The 21,510-nt window shown below is 41.1% G+C and overlaps 1 protein-coding gene across 1 annotated transcript; it reads right to left on the bottom strand.

Moving 5' to 3' along the window:
- Positions 1–1,769: 1,769 nt before the first annotated feature.
- LOC144339480 (uncharacterized) lies at positions 1,770–11,823 on the bottom strand. Its single transcript, XM_077994116.1, has 3 exons — positions 11,747–11,823; positions 4,603–5,524; positions 1,770–4,283 (listed from the first exon to the last, which is right to left on the bottom strand). Exons 1-3 carry the CDS (start codon positions 11,821–11,823, stop codon positions 4,179–4,181), a joined length of 1,104 nt encoding a protein of 367 aa, XP_077850242.1. The 3' UTR covers positions 1,770–4,178.
- Positions 11,824–21,510: the final 9,687 nt, after the last annotated feature.

The following is a 21,510-nucleotide window of genomic DNA, read 5'->3' as shown; positions in this document are numbered from 1 at the left end:
TAGTTCTGTGATGGTGTTAAAATTGCAAACGTTGACCAGGCACGGTGGCTAACTCCTGTAATCCCAGCATTTTGGGAGGCCGAGAGATGGGTGATCACCTGAGGTCAGGAATTCAAGACCAGCCTGGGCAACATGGTGAAATCCTGTCTCTACTGAAAATACAAAAATTAGCTGGATGCGGCAGTGCGTGCCTGTAATCGCAGCTACTCAGGAGGCTGAGGCAGGAGAATCACTTGAGCCCAGGAGATAGAGGTTGCAGTGAGCCGAGATTGAGCCACTGCACTCTAGCCTGGGCAACAGAGAGAGACTCCATCTAAAAAAAAAAAAAAATTGCAAATGTTTTCTATCAAGATAATACTAATGATGATGATGATGGCTAAATACTTATCTTTAAACAACAGACTCACAAGGCAAGTCAGCCAAGACTGGTTGAGGGAACAGCAGATTGCCAGCTCCCACCTCACTCTCACTCCACATGCAATGGCAGGTGGAATGACTGACACTATTAAAACTAATTCCCCCACGCTTTTTGGGGGGTTGTAGTTGCCAATTGTGTAATGCTGAAGTCACCTAAGTTAGACATTCTTACTGTGAACATGTACCGTTTTACAAGCCGCAGTCACACCTCAAGAGCAGCCTCAGAAGCTTCTTTTATTAAGAAGGTATAGAGATGTCAACGGGCACATGCTAGTGATTTCCAGTCTCCCAAAACAATCCCAATCCTGGACATTGCCATAAAAATGCACTTTGCTAATTAGAAGGGAAAGAGTCTACACACAGGAGTAAATGACTAGGTCAACATAGGCCTTAAAACACAGGCTTTGAAATGAGGCAGACATAAAGTAGAATCCCAGCTCTGCCACTTATTAGCTGTGACATTGGCTTCTTATTTAACATCTCTGGATTCTTTCCTCATCTGTAAAATGGGTATAATGGTATCTACCTCGTAGATAGTATAAAGATGCAATTTAGATTACGTGGAAAGTACTTCATTTTCTTGGTTTGCAAATGAGTCCCAAAGACAAATAAGTCCCGTCTAGCCCAACAAATCATATACACTCAACTAAAATCGCCATTATTAACCTTGGCAACTAGTAGAGAATTGAAGAATCTCTTAACATTTCCATGACAATTGTCTGGTCATATATTAAAGTTGATGTTGGAATCTTAAAAATTGACTGGTGGACTGGGGTCCTACATGTTCAGAGTTAATTACGAGTTCATCAGTCAGTGTCTACAGAGGTAGGCTCCGTCTTATCTAAGCCTAAATAAGCACAGCCTGGCTGGACTGGAAATTCAATATCACCCTATGAATATGATAACAAAATGTAGCGCATATGCCAGTGTTCAAATGCATTCTACTTGGAAAGCAGGAGAAAAATAGTAAAAGTGCCTGTTTCTATGTATAAAGTGTATTCTACAAGTGCTAAATGTAGTTTTACATTACAATAGTACATAAGCAAAGTGCTTATGATATATTTATAAACTTCTACATAGAGAGATTCGGGGGAAAAGAAGTGGTTGTGTTTAGTCACATTGAATTTTCATCATGTGAGTTGAGGAGGCTTGTTAAGTGCTCAGAGGTGCATTTAGAATTCATTTTGTCAAAGCTTTTCTCTTCCCTAGCAGTGTGACGAGGGAACATGACTCAATCTCTGAGTTTCATCTGTTCAATGGGGATGAATACTAGGTTCTACCTCAGAGGTTGACTCCTCAAAGTGTTATGCCTAGACCGTTTATTCCCCGAAGAAGACCACCAGAGTCCAGAGTCAAAGCTAAGCAGCAAGGATTTTTATTACAGGTTCGAACCTGGAACTCTCCCTCGCTCGTGAAACGAGATGGGCAGGAGAGCTCCCCCACTGAGCTCCGAGCAGTGTTATATAGTCTAAGAAAAGTGGGCATAGAGTTATTATACAAATCAGATATATGATTGGCTAGTGTTTGAACAAGGCGATTTGGCTAACTATGATTGGTTCCCGCCATTTCTGATATTTTGGTTCAAACTTTGAGGCGGGAGAGCAGGTTTATGGCAGCAAGAGTTTATCTTACTTAAACACGTCTTGTGACCTTGCCTCAGAACTTACAAAATCTCTGGTATGTGCAAAACAAAATCTCTGGTACATGCAGAAAACCAGGTACTCACAGAACTTACGAAATCTCTGGTATGTGCAAAGATTAGAGAGCAGAACAAGGGTGTAGCGGGTGGGGGGCGGGTACACATCTATCTTTGTGTCCTTTCATTTCCCCCTTCTCATAAGTAACTGGATGTCTAATCTTGGATTTCCAGAGTCTTATAATATAGCCTCACTTTCTGGGTGCAGGAGAGGCTGGTGATGGCTACGGAGGACCATTAGTTGGATGGTATCAAACCTTTCTCTGACAAATTGTAAAATTTTATTTACCACACAGGGGCCTATAGTGAATAGAAGTAGTAAAGACATTAGGGGGCCTAAAAGGGGTGCCAGAAGGGAAAACATTGAAGAGCTCCACCAATTGTTAGCGGCTGTAGTGAATTGTTGCTTTTTCATTTCTAAGCTTAGTTCGTGTAGGCGTTGGACTCTTTCCTCAACTAACCCTGACTTATTTATATAGAAACAGCATTCTTCTTTGAGGAACATACAGGTACCTCCTTTCTCAGCCGTGAGTAAGTCTAAGGCTCTGCGGTTTTGAAGGGTGACCTGTGCTAGGGAGGTGAGCTGCCACTGAAGGGAGGCTAGGAAATAGGCGGAGTCTTCCATAGCAACAGAGAACTGTTGTAACAGCTTGTCGTTTTCTATCATGGAGTGTTGTAGGGCCCCTCCTGCTAACCCCGCTGCGACGACAGAGGTGGTTAAGGATATTCTGGCAATTAGTGGTAGAAAAACTGCTCGTCTATGTCACGCAGTTTCAGTTGGGGCAGTCCCTGCCCAGCCTATGAACTCTGCCGGGGTCAGCAGGGTCAGTCGGGGAACTAGTGTAACAGGGATGCACAACTGTCCGTCAGAGATGCTTTTGGACAGAGTTTTTAACAGAGTCATATTACACCAGAAGAACACACCAGGGGGAGCACGTATGGGGCTATTAGGGTATGTAGCCGTCTGGTTGCAGAGGCTGCTACTAAATGCTGAATAACAGTAGGGGTATTTCTCTTGGTATGGGTCACGGTACAGGGCTACATCAGGTATTGCAACTGTTGATGAATTAGAATCTGGCATATAGTTTGTGGGTGGGGAGGAAAGTGGAACAGCAGTTAATGGTGGTCTTCCTAAGGTTGCACACATAAAGCAAGAGGACAGGTCGCCTAAACCGGTGAGGTTGGCGAATGCTAGCCCTTCTTGTAATAGGGTTAGCCAGGAGAAGGTCTGCAAGTCTTGTGATAGCTTGGTTTCCTGTCTGTGGATTTGTGTATGGATTAAGGGTCGAATCTGGACTAGACTCCGCCACAAGTACAGGTGGCTACTAGGCCAGCTACTACTGGCATCGTAGTAGACTGCCCCATGTTGGGGCGATGTCCACCGGGAGTGCCCTGGATCTGTTATTATCCAAGTGAATATGTTGGGAGTCCCTGTCGGGTAGCGAGTCCTGAGGAGGTTAGACTTTCTCGGGTATTCGTCCCATACCCTGGCTGAGTGCATTTTACAATAGTGGTATGGGCAACCTGCATTCTGGTGCCACCAATAATTCTTACAATTATATTCAGTCTGATCATATTCAAAACAAATCATGGGTATCCCCGGTTGGGCAATTTGGAAATTAGTGAAATTGAGGTAAATTGGAGTATTGCACCCGGAGGGGGGGCAGTCTGCACTAGCTAGCAGTTTACCCGCTTGGGGGGTTTCCCCGGGGTGAGTTTTGTTCTCATAGAGCCAGAACCTCCAGACATAGGGATTAGACGGTGCAGCAGTTAGGAGAGTCAGATGTATAAGGCATAAAAGCATAGGCAAGCTAGACATGGTTACGGCTATGTGGGTGACGGCGCAGGGTTAGCTTTAAGGGATTGTTCTTAGCTTTGTCTACAGTCCATGTAACCGGTGCTCCAGACAGCTCGAGAAGGTCGGATGTTGGGTCCACTGGTTTGACGTGTGTGTAGTGGATCCATGAAGCGATGCCTTCTACTTTGAGAGCGGTGGGAGTAGTCAGGAGTACTTGCAGTGGTCCTTTCCACCTGGGTTGAAGAGTTTCTTGCTGGTGGCGCTTGACTAGGACCCAGTCTCCCGGCTGGAACGGATGAGGCGTCGGCGGAGGTCCTGCCTCGTACAGTTCTCGTAGTCTGGGCCAAATTTCCTGGTGAATTTTCTGTAAGGCTTGTAAGGAGAACAGGAGCTCAGAGACATTTTCAGTTTCAGGTTTGAGTAAGTCATCTTTTAGACTGGGGACCAGGGGTGGGGGTCTGCCATACATGATTTCATATGGTGTGAGGCCCAGTCTGTAAGGGGTATTTCGGGCCCAGAACAGAGCGTAGGGGAGAAGTACTACCTAATTAGCGCCAGTCTCCATGGTCAATTTAGTTAAGGTCTCCTTCAGAGTCCGATTCATCCTTTCTACCTGTCCTGAGCTTTGGGGCCTATAAGCACAATGTAATTTCCAATTTGCCCCAAGAATGGAAGCCAAATCCTGACTTACCTTAGCAACGAAGGCTGGTCCATTGTCTGACCCTATTTGGATGGGAAAGCCATACCTGGGGAGGATTTCTTCCAAAATTTTCTTTGCTACAACCTGAGCAGTTTCTCTCTTAGTTGGGAACGCTTCTGTCCATCCTGAAAAAGTATCTACAAAGACAAGTAAGTACTGATACCCATATTTTCCAGGCTTTATCTCAGTAAAGTCTATTTCCCAATAGATACCAGGCCTAGTTCCTCTACACCTAATTCCTGCGGTGGTCTGGGTTTGGGGGCAAGCGTTGTTTAGTTGGCAGGCTTTGCAATTTGTTGTGACATCACTGGCCAGTTCAGCTATGCGCCTGATTCTAAACTTGGCGTGCCTGATTAAGTCCATCATTCGCCGGGCACCCAGGTGGGTTGTCCGGTGGATGTGTTCCAACACCTGCCGTCCTAATTTTTCTGGTAGGATGGTTTGGTCATTTATATCAGTCCGCCACCTATTTTTAACCTGTTTTAGGGGAAGCGTGTTCATCCATTTGCGATCCTGTTCGGTATAGTCGGGAAAACATGGCAAATTTCGCGGGCCAGGATTGGGGAGCTGGAGCGCGAGGAGCTGACTGGGAGCTTTTGCTATGCTCCTTGTGGTTTGGTCGGCTAAGAAGTTGCCTCGAGCAATTGGCGTAGTTGGTTTCTGATGCCCAGGGCAATGTACGATAGCCAATTTCTTTGGTTTCCACAAAGCAGTTAATAGAGCTAGGATCTCTTGCTTGTTTTTTATTTCTTTGCCTTCGGCTGTTAATAGTCCCCTTTCTCTGTAGATGGCCCCATGTATGTGCGCAGTAGCGAAAGCATAGCGGCTATCCGTGTATACTGTTAGTTTTTCTCTGCCCCTAGGGTGAGGGCCTGTGTGAGGGCTATCAGTTCGGCTCTTTGGGCCGATGTCCCTGGAGGCAAGGGTTCCGCCCAGATTACCTCAGTCTCTGATGTTACAGCCGCTCCTGCATACCGCTGGCCTTGGTGGACGTAGCTGCTGCCATCAGTGAACCAGGTGAGTTCTGTGTCGAGGAGCGGACGATCTTGCAGGTCCTCCCGCACCCCATGCACCTGAGCCAGTATCTCAGTGTACTCATGGAACGGGGTGTCCAAGTCTGGATTTGGCAGCAGTGAAGCAGGGTTTAAAGAGGTTGGGGGCAGAAAAGTTATTCTGAGGCGGTTTAACAGCAGTCCTTGATAGTGGGTGAGCCGGGCGTTACTCATCCATCGGTCTGGCGGCTGCCGGAAGAAGCCTTCAATGGCATGCGGGGTTATAACGCGCAACTCTTGCCCCATGATAAGTTTATCAGCGTCTCGGACCATTAGGGCGGTCGCCGCAATTATCCGCAGGCAGGGTGGCCAGCCAGCAGCCACTGAATCTAATTTTTTTGACAAATAGGCAACTGGCCTCTGCCAGGGGCCTAGGTACTGTGTTAACACGGCTTTTGCAACACCCTTACTTTCATCTACGTATAAGTGGAAGGGCTTGGAGACTTCAGGGAGCCCCAGCGCGGGGGCTGATAACAAGGCAGTTTTGATTTGTTGAAAGGCCAGCTCAGCCTCTTCCGTCCAATTGAAGGGCTGCCGTTCCTTTGTTGCCTGGTATAGGGGCTTGGCTAACTCAGCAAATCCGGGTATCCATAACCTACAGAACCCTGCCGACCCCAGGAATTCTCTCACTTGCCGTGTCGACTGGGGTCTAGGGATGCGTAGGACTGTTTCCTTTCGGGCTTTGGTTAGCCAGCGTTGCCCCCCTTTTAATAGGTACCCCAGATAAGTTACCTCTGACTTGCAGATCTGAGCCTTTGTTGCTGAGGCTCGGTAGCCTAGCTCCCCCAGAGTCTTCAAGAGGTCCTCAGTCCCTTGAACACAAGTTTCCGGGGATCTGGCTGCTTCTGCCGTGTTGTAGTCCCATCTGGGCCGGGTCAAAGGAAAAGCCGCGTTAATGAGGTCAGGATTTGCAGTTGGCTGGCCGTCATCTCCTGGAACCAGCTTTCTGGCCTCAACTTGGATTCTTTCCCGCTCCTCCGTTGTGAACAGGATTCGGAGGAGCTGTTGACAGTCATCCCAGGTTGGCTGGTGAGTAAACATGACCCTGTCTAACAACGAGGTTAGATCTTTGGGATTATCGGAGAACCGAGCATTTTGGGACTTCCAATTGTATAAATCACTAGTGGAAAAAGGCCAATACATGAGACGGGAGAGCCCGGTATCATCGAGCGATCCTATTTCTCTGAGAGGCAGGGCTACGGTGGAGTCAGGGAGTCGGGAAGCTTGGTCCCGCAGTACACGGCCTCGCGTTCGGCCGGCCGGCCCCCCCGGGTTACTTTCGCTCTTGGCTGCTTCCGCTTCTTGGTTTCCCTCTACGGAAGCACCACCCTGGGGGACTGGGTCCTGCGGGATAAGGTGCGGATATGGTGGGGGAAGTGTGGGTTCTAACGTTAGGGGGTCCTGGCTGTCTGGCAGCACAGGGGCCGAGGGAGCAGAGGGAGTCCTTTGTCTTGTAGGTCGGATTACTAGGACCTTGCAAGGCTCAAGGATGAATGCAGTTATCCAGGGCGGTGGGTCTTCCACAAGATTTTGCCACACTAGAATATAAGGAATTTGATCAGGATGTCCTCACTGCCCTGGCAGGAAAATCTTAGTTTTTACCTTAGTAATAATAGAGAGACAGAAAGTTCCTTCAGAGGGCCACCCTATGCTGAAAGAGGGCCACTCCGAACGGCAGAAAGTAACTAGCTTTCCCTTCTTTAGTTCTACGCTTAAGTTACGCCCCCGAGCCTTCACATCCTTAAAATTGGTAACAAGGAGTGAGAGCAGCGTGCTCTGGTTGTTGCCCATCTTTGGACTGCTCCTACAAAGAGAAGGAGGGACGAAAATGAGTGTGAAGCAGAGGGGAGTATCCGACAGGTCCGGTCCTGGAAGGGGAAGAAAAGGTTTTATGTTTCGTTTTGGACTTACACTTAACACTTAACAATAACGGACAGACAGTGAGAAGCGATGAGCCTTCGCGAGCGCGTGTCGGACTTCCGACCTGAGTCAGACGGGGCAACCAAGGATGGAGGCCCCCAGATGGGCACTGGGGGACGTCTCCCACCAGTCCCGAGTGGCTGTCTTTTAGCGCGTCCGCCAAGACCGTGCCACTTACAGAACAGACCAATACAGATTACAGATTACGGATTTTGCAAAATTTCAGGGAGACAGACAGAGACAAAGACAGAGACAGTGACAAAGCCGGCTTACCTACAGATTAAGATCCATTGACTTGGGGGTCTGGTGGGCTTGGGGGAAATCCCGGACGAGCCCCCATTTGTTATGCCTAGACCGTTTATTCCCCGAAGAAGACCACCAGAGTCCAGGGTCAAAGCTAAGCAGCAAGGATTTTTATTACAGGTTCGAACCTGGAACTCTCCCTCGCTCGTGAAACAAGACGGGCAAGAGAGCTCCCCCACTGAGCTCCGAGCAGTGTTATATAGTCTAAGAAAAGTGGGCATAGAGTTATTATACAAATCAGATATATGATTGGCTAGTGTTTGAACAAGGCGATTTGGCTAACTATGATTGGTTCCCGCCATTTCTGATATTTTGGTTCAAACTTTGAGGCGGGAGAGCAGGTTTATGGCAGCAAGAGTTTATCTTACTTAAACACGTCTTGTGACCTTGCCTCAGAACTTACAAAATCTCTGGTATGTGCAAAACAAAATCTCTGGTACATGCAGAAAACCAGGTACTCACAGAACTTACGAAATCTCTGGTATGTGCAAAGATTAGAGAGCAGAACAAGGGTGTAGCGGGTGGGGGGCGGGTACACATCTATCTTTGTGTCCTTTCAAAAGAATGAAGAAACTTAATGTAAATGTGTCTAGCACAGTGCGCAGAACACAGCAAATGCACAGAAATTAGCTATGAGAACAAAATGACTCAAGTTAAACTAGTGAAACTCACATAAGAATAATTTAGCTTTTTAAATTGGTGAATATTTTTATTATGATATCTAGCTGGGAGCAAATTACAAAAACAAAGATTTTGACTTTTTCTAATGTTACTTCTCTAAGGTATGATTCAAATGCCTTTATCCAGGATGAATTGTTGGAGAACAGGTATTCTAATGCAACATCTTTAGGGTTATGAACAAGGAGCTTTTGCCTTGTAAACTCATGGGGTGAAATCTCATCCCTTGATCTTCACAGTGTGACAAAGAGCTATTGATTGAGAGCATATTGTCATTTAAATTACAATTAAGGATGGGTGAAAGGTGGTTATTCAACAATTCAAACCTTTCTTTTAATACTGTCAAGGACGACTTAACCTTAACCCAAACACACTTATAAAACTTTTGAGTTTCAATATGTCTAAAATCAATGTGCTTTTCTTAAAGTGAGAGAATCATGTCATTACTATCAGATGTTGAATTCGGTAGTTTTGAATCTGGTGGTGAAAATCTTTCAGAAAGCTTTGCTCTCAGAGGCAAAACACTTGTGTCTCAACGCAAATCCAGTATTACATTTGCACCTTAATATGAAATTAAATCATTCAGCACATTTTCCTAGAGTAGCTAGTTAGAAAAGTATATGCATTTTCAAAAATTAAGTGCTATGTGGGTGATGTATGTTTTACTTTAGAGTATTTTAAATAGGAAATCATCCTTCTGAAGGCACAAATTGCTAAGAACTTCATGTCCTTTATTACTAGGAAAACAACGTTCAATTCTAAAGGCATTAGGCAGTACGCATCTTAAAACAATGGACAGAATGGAAACTGTATTACTGAGTCTTGCATTTTGCCATATGAATGCACTTCATAAATAATTTGCTTTGATATCACAAACACACACGCACACGCACACACACACACTAGCATGCCATGCCTGCGTTGGCAAAATGCTGGACTCAATCTCACAATCTTGTTCGGGCCAAGTTCCCTGCAGTTTTCACAGGAATGCAGACAGCATGAAGACTGCAGCTTAGATCTCCTGTGTTTCAAATTTATTTGGCCAAAGCATCCCTTCTTTCTCTCTCTGTCTCTCTCTTTCTCTAATGCATGCACACCTGCCTGTTTTTCTCAGGAATGGCAGGCATTTACTGGGATGGCAGATTATGCCAGAGGTGCCTTTGGCAGCCTCTCACCCTCAGGGCAACCATTGCTCTGGCAGCAGTAAGTCAGTGAACAGTACAAGGTCATCTATCCTCCAGGTTCCCCACCCCTTCTCCTGTGTGGGGCATGTGTTCCAAGGTACACTTCACTGGTTTGACACATGAGGTCATAGAAGGTAGTCTTCAATTCGGGTCCACACCATGTAGGCAAAAGCACCAAAGCAGTTGGAGCTACCCATTTGCGGGCGGGATTCCTACCAGAGTACTGCACTGCTACTGAGCCTTCAATTCTGACTATCTTTAGATGTTTTCTCACTTGTGGAGAAAAACTATTAAAAGTGTATTTTTCTGTACTGCAGTGGTGTTTCAGGGTGTCTGCTAAGCAAATGGGAACATCTGATTTTACATTTCATTTGAAAACTCTGAGTAGAAAAATCACCTGTGAAGCTGCCTTTCCATAACATAATTAGTGAGAAAAAAAGCCAAGATGTCAAGCTTAATATTGGCATTGGTCAGATAACAAATTCTCTTATCAGAAAACTTACAGGGGCCAGCTGTAACCCGAGAAACATGAAAGGAGTATTGTTTGTCAATATAAATAACCGATTCATGTTTGCAATACTCGAAGGATTTCTACTCATCTATTGTAGGAAAAAATTAGGTATCTCATCATGACTAACTCATATTTACGAATACATTCTATTGGAATGGCAAAGTAGAAATTTAAAGGCAGAATAGTTTTTAATTTTATTCAGGCAAACATAATATTAAATGTTTGGAAAATGAACACTTGGAAATGGAAGATATTGGGGGGAAGCAAGATGTTTTACTGCCGCCTTGTGGACAATTTAAAAGAACTGAGTTTTTATTTACGCTGCTGGTTAATTTGTGAATCTTGGTCAATAATAGAATTAGACAAAAATGGGTACAGGATAGAGGTGAGATAGAATCAAATATTAATTATTTAAATTTAGTCAGAAAAAGTATTTTTTTTAACCCAAGGAGATCCATAAAGTCTTCAAGTGATTATGCCCTATAGTTCAAGAAATTCTTGACATACAGAAACAGGAGATGGGAGGAAATGCAATGAAATTGAATATTTGGTAATAGAGTTTAATCAGAATCATGTTCTACCTTTTTTTTTAAATCCAAGGGGTTCCATGGATACCACATAATTTTGCCACAATATTTCAAGGAAATTTTTTAAAAACTCAGTTAATTATCATAGAATTAAATGCAGCACCGGAGAAGCAGTGATAAGAAAAACTGGACATATTCTGGGGTTCAGTCCAGCATTTTAACTTAGAATGTTTATTTAAACATAACTTGAGTTTATAAACTTGTTTTCTAGGGAGATTTATAGTGCTTTCTGATTTTGGCTGGATTGAAAAAGTCCAGCTTGACTTCCTGCTAAGAACGTGCTTGTGTAAACCACCTTCTTCTTATATTTTGGCATGAAAAATATATTTTCATTGGACACATTTCTAATCACAAACAAATGTTCAGGTAGATGCTTAATTTAAACCTAGCTACCAATATCACAGAACAGCATACTAGAATGTTTCAGCATTCCAACACGCCACATAAAATTCTTGTTGACAAAGCACTAACAAATGTATTGTAATTTCTAATTTCCCATTGTTCTTCTGTTGGATAAATACTAGAAATATCTGACCAATCCATTAAGAAAAAAATGTCTTAACAATTTTGGGTGGTGATTTTAATTTAAAATTGAAAAAGCAAATTAAGATTTGTAATTTAAAACATTTTAAAGCATATGAAATAATAAGATAAATGGCTCGAAGACTTAGAATGCCATTTTCAATAATTTTGTAGCCACTATTGAATCATCATATTTTTTTTCACTGGCAGGAAAGCACCTTCAGTGAAACCATCTGAAACCAAACAATGCATGATCTAAATTTTGCTAAATACTCTAAAATTTAAATTGCTTATTTTTTATTATTAAAATACTTTGATCTGAGTGAGAAGTGGATACAGAAAAATAAAAATAAAATAAATATACACCCACATTCTTACCAAAGACTAAGCAACTCTCCATAGGCTACGTAGCAGGGATTAGTGATTTTCCTGATTTTTCTCTTGGTCTGGAACATGACAAACCTTAAGTAAATGCCATTTTTCAAATTCCTATTCCGTTTTTGATGTAGTAGGGAAGGCTTTAAGATCACTGATAAATGTACTGGTCCCCTATTTTTACAACAAAAATTCAGTTCTAAGTTATTTCACAAAGATGTTATTCATGCTTTCATCAGTAAGATAGCAATCTTTTATTTTTCACATTGTTGGGTGTTAATTATATACTGTCCACTTTATTTGCATTCTCATAATAGCCTCATTACAATCAATAAATAGATTGTGTTATTATCATCATCTCCTTTTTACAGATGAGAAAATGAAGGCTCAGAGAGGGTAAGTAAACTAGCCATGATCACACAGCCTTTTAATGGTTCTTCTAGCAGCACAAATGACTTTGTGTGCCTCCATACTTCCTGGACATCCCACTGGACATCCCACTGGGGAACCAGTATCACCTATTTTTTTCAGTGATGGGCATTGCTTTTCAGTTGTACTCTGGCTCATCGCAAAAGACCATTCAAAAATGTTGGAGCAAATATTCAACAAATGCAAAATATGTTTATTATTTACTAGTTGGTTCATTTAATAAATTTTATTGAAAGCATTTTCTATGTTGAGTATAGTACTAGGAACAGGGCTATGATAATGCTGCATCCGGAATGGTAACCGAATGTTTGAAGCTTACAGTTTAACGTCAGACAATGAGTAAATTTCAAAAATGTAAAACTGAGTAGGACCCAGTCCTTCACGACAGAGAGAAAAAAAGCAGTAGCTTTGGAATCAGGAAGAATTCAAGTGGCTCTGCTATCTTTCATTTCTGAGAAAATTTGAAGCCATTTGTTTTTCTGCCTTCGTTTCCTCTTCTGTATAAACAGGTTTATTCAGAGGCTTAACACAAAAGCATGTAATGTCCCTGGCCTATAGTGGGTGACCATGCAGAGTGATCATTATTGCAAGAGGTCACGGGGAGAAAGACAAATGTAAACAATCCAGAGATTATGTGAAAAGTTCCACACTCATGATAATGACAAGGTTTTTGGTAACCTGGGATAGAGAATCATGCTGGAGAGATTTGATGGAAACTTCAAATGGAAAGTGATATTTGATTTGGGTCTTCAAGAATGAGAAGCCTGCTGAGCACCTTCACAAACAAGGATGTAGCTGGGTATTTCACGGAACCAGAAGATTAGAGTACATGTAGGATTGGAAAAAAGATGGCCGCCAGTTTTCCAAATTCCTAAACCCCGAAGTTTAAGGATTGCACTCTAAATGAATTTTATGATATTATCTTCCCGTATCTTTCAGGAATCTTTGACTGCAAGTATAGGTAAATGCAACTTAAGCTGGGTTAAATTCATAGAGAATTTATTGGTTCAAATAACTAAGCATTTCAAAGTTAACACTGGCGTCGGGTGAAGCTTATCCAGATATCTTCCTGCCCTATTCTGCTATTCTCCTAGCTCTACTCTCTTCCATGTGATGATGTCATTTTCAGGGGAACTTTCGTTCTCAGCAGCAACAATGTTTGTAAACAGTGAAGACAGGTCTCATGGAATCAATAAGGTCACATTCTTGTGCTTTAACCAAACATTGAGTCCTAGGGGAAAGACATGCTGATTGGCTACTACAGTTTGGTTTGTTTGACCTCCCTGAATCTCATGTTGAAATTTGATCACAAATGTTGAAGATGGGGTTTAATGGGAGGTGTTTGGGTTATGGGGATGAATCCCTTATGAATAGAGTAATGCTCTCCCTAGGATCTGGGTGGGGGGTGAAGAAGGGAGGTGAGTGAGTTCTCATTCTGTTAGCTCCTGCAAAAGCTGCTTGTTAAGAAGAGCCCTGGCACCTCCTGCTTTCTTGGTCGTGCTTTCTCTCTCACCATGTAATCTCTGCACATACTGGCTCCTTTTTGCCTTTCACCATGAGTGGAAACAGCCTGAAGCCCTCATCAGAGGCAGATGCTGGTGCCTTGCTTTTGTACAGCCTACAGAACCATGAGCAAAATAAACCTCCTTTCTTTATAAATTATCTATCCTCTGGTATTCCTTTATAGCAACACAAATGGACTAAGACATTGGCATGAGCACTCCCCAAGAGCAGGAGCACTTCTACTCACATCACATGACTACGAAAGAGAGAAGTAATGCAGCAGCTATTGGCTAATGGGAGAAATGCAACCAATCAAAACCTACTACTGTCTCCTTATCCGATGGAGTCTCGGAGTCTCCCTGTGAGTCACAGTTGATCCCTGGAAGGGCTGGCATCCAACTTCTTGGAAAATGATTAAATTAAACAAAAGTAGGTTTTTACACAAGAAAAATATTCATTGACTCAGCCATGAATGATACAATAAAAAAGAATTCCCCAAAATTTATTTACCAGTTCTTGAATGTGCACCCACAAAGGTGAGATGTACTCTAAATCAAGTACATTTTGAGGCTAATTCTGAAACACACACTGAAAGAGTTTCTCTTTAGTTCATATTTCTTCAGAGTCTACTTTTTTTCATGCTAACACAGGGCCTGGAATGAGTTCTAATATGATGGCATCAAGAAAATTTAAATGAAAGTATTTTTCCTTTGTCTTTCCCAAAACGTTTCCCTTGCGTAGGCTTCTAATATCTATAGCTGTAGATGTGTCATCATTACTTAGCTGGAATGTTTGCATTATTAGAACCACATTAGGCAGTAAGCAAAAACACATGCCCGGGAGTCTAGTTATGAGATTTGTGCATGTTTTCTTTGAGTTGAAACAAAAGAATAATGACCAGCAGCATTCAGCAACTTAGCCTTGTCTCTATCCTATTAGGATCATATTCCCAGGAGAGAGCTCCGGTTTAAAAAGCTATTTGCAAATGTATAGCGACTTTTTTGCGTGTAATTTTTCACGAAACAATTACAGAATAGAGGCAGGGTAGGGTAAGCACTAAACGTCATGAATTGAGGAGGTCCTTTTTTCCTGAAATGACGAGTGAATGACAAAAATACTGAGGAAAATCATGATTTCTGTTTTTCATTTAAGAATATATGGGGATTTTTTTCCATTTGCAGCTTTTAGTTTGTAGAGAAGGGTCTTTGAAATGTTCAACTTGAATGGTGTACCTTGATTAGTGGGGATTACAGTAATGTGCTAAAAGAAAGTCTTGTCAGTTTGTTTTCATTCCTAATATAGTAACGTGAACATTGTCTTATCCAAAGTCTATAAATTAAGTCCAGTGAAATACAACTTCATTTTATGCCTCTATTCAAGGTGTTTCAATGTATCTCACTAGAGAAAGTTCCTAAATTATTGACACTGTAGTCAGGACAACCATTCATTTATTGAATATTTAGTGAGCCCTACTATGTGCTAGGCATCATTTGAGGTCCTGTAGATGTAGAAATCAACAGTCTCTACTTTCACAAAGATAATGCCAGAAGAAGGGCAAATAATAATTAATTCTATGTTTGAGGAACATTTGAAAAAGAAAGGGGAAGATAATTAGTAGAGAGAGCTATGAGGACATATGAAAAATGGATCTAAGCTGGTCTATGGGGCAGTTGCTCAGAGAAGTCCCTGGGAAAGTGGCTTTTAAGTTGAGATCAGTTAGATGAATAGGGCTTAGCTGGGTAAAGCAAGAAGACAGGAAAGCTCAGGAAAAAAGTCACCAAATTGAGAGACTCCAAATTGAGTCTTCAATGCAAGACTCACAGTATGCGGAGGTGAGAACACAGACAAGAGTGTTCATGGCTGCTGATTACCCCATGGTGGTAGAAGACAGATACAGGCAGGCCTTGAAATGATAGCCCAGTATTGGTACTTCCCTTATTGGCAGAAGGAAGCCACTGTTGGATTTTAGTTTGGGGGAGTGTGATGGTTAATTTTACGTGTCAACTTGAGTGCCACAAGGTGCCCAGATTAAACATTATTTCCGGATGGGGTTAGCATTCAAATCAGTGGACTCAGTAAAGTAGGTTGCCATCTTCAATGTAGACAGGCTTCATCCCATCAGTTGAGGGTCTAAACAGAACCAAAAGCCAAGGAAGGAGGAATTCATCCCTTCTTTCCTGCCTCAGGGTTGTAGCTGGAGCATCTCATCTTGTCATCTCATGCCCTCAGAATGGGATTTACACCGTCCGCTTCTCTAGTTCTCAGGCCTTCAGACTCAGGCTGAATTACAACCTTGGCTTTCCTGGGTCACCAGCTTGAAAATGGCAGATTGGGGAATTTCTGTCTCCGTAATCTCATGGGCCAATTCCTCAAAATAAATCTTTTTTTCATATATATGTATACATATACATCCTTTTGGTTCTATTTCTCAGTAAAACTCCAACTAACATAGAGGGTAACATGGCTGGATCTGAATTTTGAATTTTACATGATTGTTCTGACTTCTGTATGGAGAAAGGGTTTCAACATGTGTATAGATTATAAATAGAATGCTTTCCTCCTTGTAAAACTTGATCTCCCTCCTCATTTGCTTTAAGATCACAACAAGGACTCTGGACATAAAGGCCTTCAGTTACCAGATTAACAAAAAGCAGATTCATTCTGACAACTGATTTCACCAAACGTTTCATGGAATTGGACAGTTTTTGGCTTTATGTGCTGTTTTCTTCCAGAGGCTATATAAGTACTATGGTAACTTCCAAATTTAAGAATGTGTAAAATATTTAGCTATGGAAGTTTTTTGTTTTGTTTTTTTTTTTTTTTTTTAAAGACAGCCAGAACTAAAGCCTATAGGTCACCAACCAATTTCCAGCCTTTAAAATTAGTTCCACTGAATTATCTTCTATTAATTACGTTTCTCCATCCTATCTTATACCCCCATAAGATTTTAGTCATATGACATACAAAGCATTTGAATGACTGACTTTCTACTTCTACCTTTTAAGAAGTCTGTACCACTCAGTATATGTAATTATGAGAGATCTTATATTTCCCCTAGCAAGTTTCTGTCCAAAGGAATAGAAATGTTCCTCTTAATTCAACAATTCTGCTCTTCATGTCATTAATAGAAACTCAAACTTATTGGATTTGATTAGGCTGGAAAAATAGAAGTTCCTGGTTTTCTGGAGAATTCGCTTTCCGGATGCAGCCAATTCCCTCTTTGCTTTGGCTGTTTGGCACCACAAGGCCAGATTCAGGCCCACCTCTGCTATCATAAATGACATTTAGTATGCATTCAATAGCCAATACGCCTAGAATGAACTTACGTTAGGTTTTTGTTTCATATTTTTGCCCAAGTTTTCTCTTTATTTACTGCAGATGAGCATATTTCTGTAAGTCATCTCAAGTAATTTTAACAAGGTGGAGGTCTTAATAAATTTAAGTTTTTGCTATATTTAATTCTCACAACAAAAACTTCTTAACAAGTCTTTTTAGGTATATTAAAATATGTGTTAAGTAATATTTCAAAACCACGTTTCCTGCTTTGAAATAGCTATGGGAGTGAAATGCTCTAAAACCCAAATAAATTATCTCCAGTAACACGACCCCACCGAAAAAAAATTCTGTCTACATGTAGCTAACAAGACAGCAAAAGCCAAAATGTGACCCAACGCCTCTCAATAATTGATCTAAATGTGCCGTGCATCTGAATGGATTTCACCATAGCAAGATCAGAGTGAGGTGAATTGACCACAGTGAACCATGTTGGAGAACATGTCCTGGCTGCAGCTGCCCCTTCCATGAGTGTCAACACCACCTCAAAAGGAAGGGGAAAGCCAGCCTAAGATGGGCTTAGCCACCATCACTGTCATCTTGCTTTTCTTTACAATCAGCAGAAGCTCTATGGGCCCACAAGTGTTTTTAACTAAAAAGGAAATGTTTTTGTCTTGTGGTCATGCCATCCACTGAGGACAAAGAGAGGCTATCCATTTTTAATCTTTTCTTCTATAATCAACAGGTCTTTAAAAGAGATAATATGCAATTAATTTTCTTTTTTCTTTCTTCTTTAAAAACATTAAACATTTTGGTGGTTTAAACGATTTAGTCAATTCCAGGACATGGATAGTTAGGGTGTCAGCAATGCCCCCAACCTAATGTCATTAAGTGCGCAACAATGACTTTAAAATAAGTAGCTTTTTGGAAGTTATGTCTTTGAAGTTTCATTAATTAGTCATATCATTGGGAATGTATGGCTAAAGTAAATTACAGTGTTTAAAATATCTACTCTTTCAATGTGAAAAATGAAAGGATCCTGCTACCTTGTCTTTATACTAATGAAGATATTATTAATTGGTTTAGCAAAAACATAGATCTAACCATAATGTGCAACAGTTATTAAAGATAATTAACTACAGATCATTGGTTTGAAACATCTAGTCCAAAATGATTTCTGAAGGGCACATTATTCTACGAGATAAAATAATTAAATTTCTAACTGCTGCATGAGACAACTGTGGCATATCTAGCGTTTTAATTTCTTTTGTTCTATTCTCAGGGTACTCTTACTGTTTTAGGTTTTGAAAAAGCTACCCATGTTTCACAGCGAGCACCCTGTTCAGCATGTTTTACCAAAATCTTTCATGTCTATGGAAAAATTATGATTGAAAGAAAAGGATTACAATGACACTAGACCTAATAAAAAGCCCACATAAATTCAGCTTCTTTTTACTGGAGAGAGGAGTATGGTAAATCAAACAAATAGAAAACGAAACAAGTTACTTTAATGAAATACCTTTCAAACATATCCCTCACAGAATCTATTTTTTTTTTAAATGGAAAGCCTCACATTCGCAAAATAAATATGTGAAAATATAGCTATGGACAAATACCAGGTACTCATGGATTAACGAATAATGTAATTATGTGCATATACATAAAATAAAATTAAACAATTACTGTAAAAACAATTGAGGCAATAGAACAGAAAGCTGTTTATTAAAAAGCTGTAAGATTAGGGACAAAAAGTTCTAGCTATATAGCTAAAAACAGTTTTGCTTAGTCTTTACTATTTGAAGATCAGTTAAATTAAAGGAAAACAAAATTAAGACTCAGATGTCAGTAATAGTAGTTTTAGGAATTCTAAACAAAATAGGACCATAACATTGGAAGAGTGTTATGATGTTCATTGGTGATCACATTTAGAATGTGTCCTGATGTCTATATTAACATCAATGTCAGATGTCCAAATTAAAAAATGTATATTTTCTGACCAGGAATTTGCTTTGTATAAAAGCCAACAGTGAAAAATAATAGTGATGTGCTCTTCTTTAAGAAGCAATTCAAATTTATATTAAGTCTAAATTTGTGGGAGGCCTGGAAAATGCCCCAGCTCAAGGCTTATGTATAAATTATTGTTTTTAGAAATATTATTAATATCTTGCTTTAATACAGTTAGTGTGCACTTGGCAATATAGGATTAAAAAGCCATAAAAATAAGGGCATTTCTCTCTAGGACTGAAGTTTGGAGACACGACTGAATGAGAAAATTTTGAGCTGCTAAGATTATACTGATGCTGACTTCATGTACTTGGAAAGAACAAAACCAAAATGTTTAATGCATGCATTTTTTGGCCTAACACACAATAAAACATAGAAATCCCTGAAAAATGTAATGCATGGAGGGAAAACAGGGTTTGAAGAGAAAAGTGAGTAAAGTCATTACAACCTTCTTCATATAGATCAATGTTTTTGAACATGTGGACGATGAAATGCTAGTCTCTTAAAAACAAACAAAGGTTCTATGGTCAAAGGCTTAGGAATACAACATACTATATCTTCCTTTTATAGATTCACAGACCTTATAAGCAAAATTAAAGACTGAAAAGTCCTGCAGTCACAATATCCACTTAACTTAGCTCTCAGACTTTTATTTTCCTCAACACTGATTCACAGGAAATTAGTATTCCTTATAACACTTGGGAGGGGGACCGCTGCTCTAAGGTACTTTGTGAAGGTACGGTTGGTTTGATTTCAGGACCCTCAGAGTTCCTTCTGTATTCCTTCGATGACATCACGTTCCCTCATCTTCAGCCACCTATTACTTTCTTCCTTCCGAAACCACTTTTAAAACTTTGATACATACTTGGAACTTAGTATTTAAGTTGTCTTGTTATCTTTGCTAGGCATATTTGCTTTTAAAAGGTTTGTTCTAAATGTAGAATAAAAACCAACAAAATAATATCTGGTATTACGGAGCTTGGGGTGGGTGACAATGGGAATTGTTTTTAGTCTCACTGATAGTATAACACAAATAACTGCTCCTTTCAAAAGTGAGGAGGCAGTGGGTGGAAGTGAACAACGGGCTTGCCCAAGGGTACGCAGCCAGTGATGCAAAGCTGAAGCTTGACCCTGTGTCCTTATTTCAGCAAATTCAGGGCTTTTCTATTAATCTGTGTTCTCTTATGCTTTTGCATATACGTCCAGAGGAAAGCACGCCAAATGTAACCAGAAGTCCTAAAATGGTAGCCTCCGAGGTGCATTAGCATATAGACGTATTTATTTGTCTGTTCAGTGGTTAATTTTAAAAATATAGAGAATTAGTTGCCAACAGTTCAACATATTCAGGAGGTCCCATATAATAATGTAGATTCTGTCTTCTCCCCCAGAAAGCAAAGAAACTTTGTAGCATCAGGCCCAGTGACTGGGGCAATGATGATTATGGCCACCCAATTTAGAAAGGGCATTCTGGTGGTAATCCATTGGGCTATATTCTCCACCACTCTTTAATGCCCCTTGACATGAACGAAGCAAGAGTCACTTATTGCCTTACTCACATTGTTGATTAATTGTTTGGGTTTGAGGGCTTCTTATATTTTCAATTCCTGGTATCAACAACCTATACATCCCACCTTACTGTGATGGCTCTTTCCTCTCTGAAAATCTTCGTCATTTCCTAATAGGGGAAGTACTTCAAGTTGATCACCAAAATGTCGCCTTTAGATAAGTAATTGGAACTTGACTGCACTCAACATTCCAGGAGAAATCAACCACCACCACCCACCCCCACTCCCGACTGCTTTGGGTCACCCTGATTAGAATCTTTGGCTTTTCCAATTCCAGCCACATTAGCCTGCTGTCTATTGCCCCCCAGCATTGTGGCAGAATTTTGCAGCTTGTGTTGCATGGGATCCAAAAGGCAACTGTATATGGAACCAGTGCTCCAATCATGATTTGGTGAGAAGACTGCCTTTCCCTTCATCTTTGGACATTATGAATCTTTTCATGGGAAAGACATCCCAACATCCCAAATGACTGAAACCATAGCTGAAGAATTCATGGCATTTAACAAATGCTGATATTTTCTTCCCTGCTTGATTTCAATCTCTACAACCTCAGGAATGTGTGATATATGTTTTCAGTGAAAATAGTAGAACTTTCCTTGGGCTACATAATCATGTTTGATGGTGCACCATCAAGAAATGGGTTTTGGTGAGGAAAGCAGCTTGCTTCTAAGCCATTCCCCAAAATCAGAAAACTGAGTGGTCAACATATGTGTTATTAATAGGCCTATAAAATCAGCCTGAACTCTAAAAACCCGAGCCATGGTTTTTCCAGCCTCCTCCTTTGAGTGTCGGTCATTCAAGGTGCTGTCCTCCTCTGTTGCTATGAGAGTGAGCTGAGGGGAGGTTATGGATGTGCTGTAATCAGATGGAGAGGTGGAGCCATCTGCTCTAACTTCCCAAGTTATTGTTGGCTCAATAGCTGCAGTTTTGGTTTGGGTCTTTTAACAGTTCATTTAACTGAGGAGGAGGGAGTGGATTCAGAATAGAAGGTCC

The sequence above is a fragment of the Macaca mulatta genome, chromosome 2 (assembly GCF_049350105.2).
Source record: "Macaca mulatta isolate MMU2019108-1 chromosome 2, T2T-MMU8v2.0, whole genome shotgun sequence".
Lineage (NCBI taxonomy): Eukaryota > Metazoa > Chordata > Mammalia > Primates > Cercopithecidae > Macaca > Macaca mulatta.
This window is presented reverse-complemented; position numbering and strand designations above follow the sequence as displayed.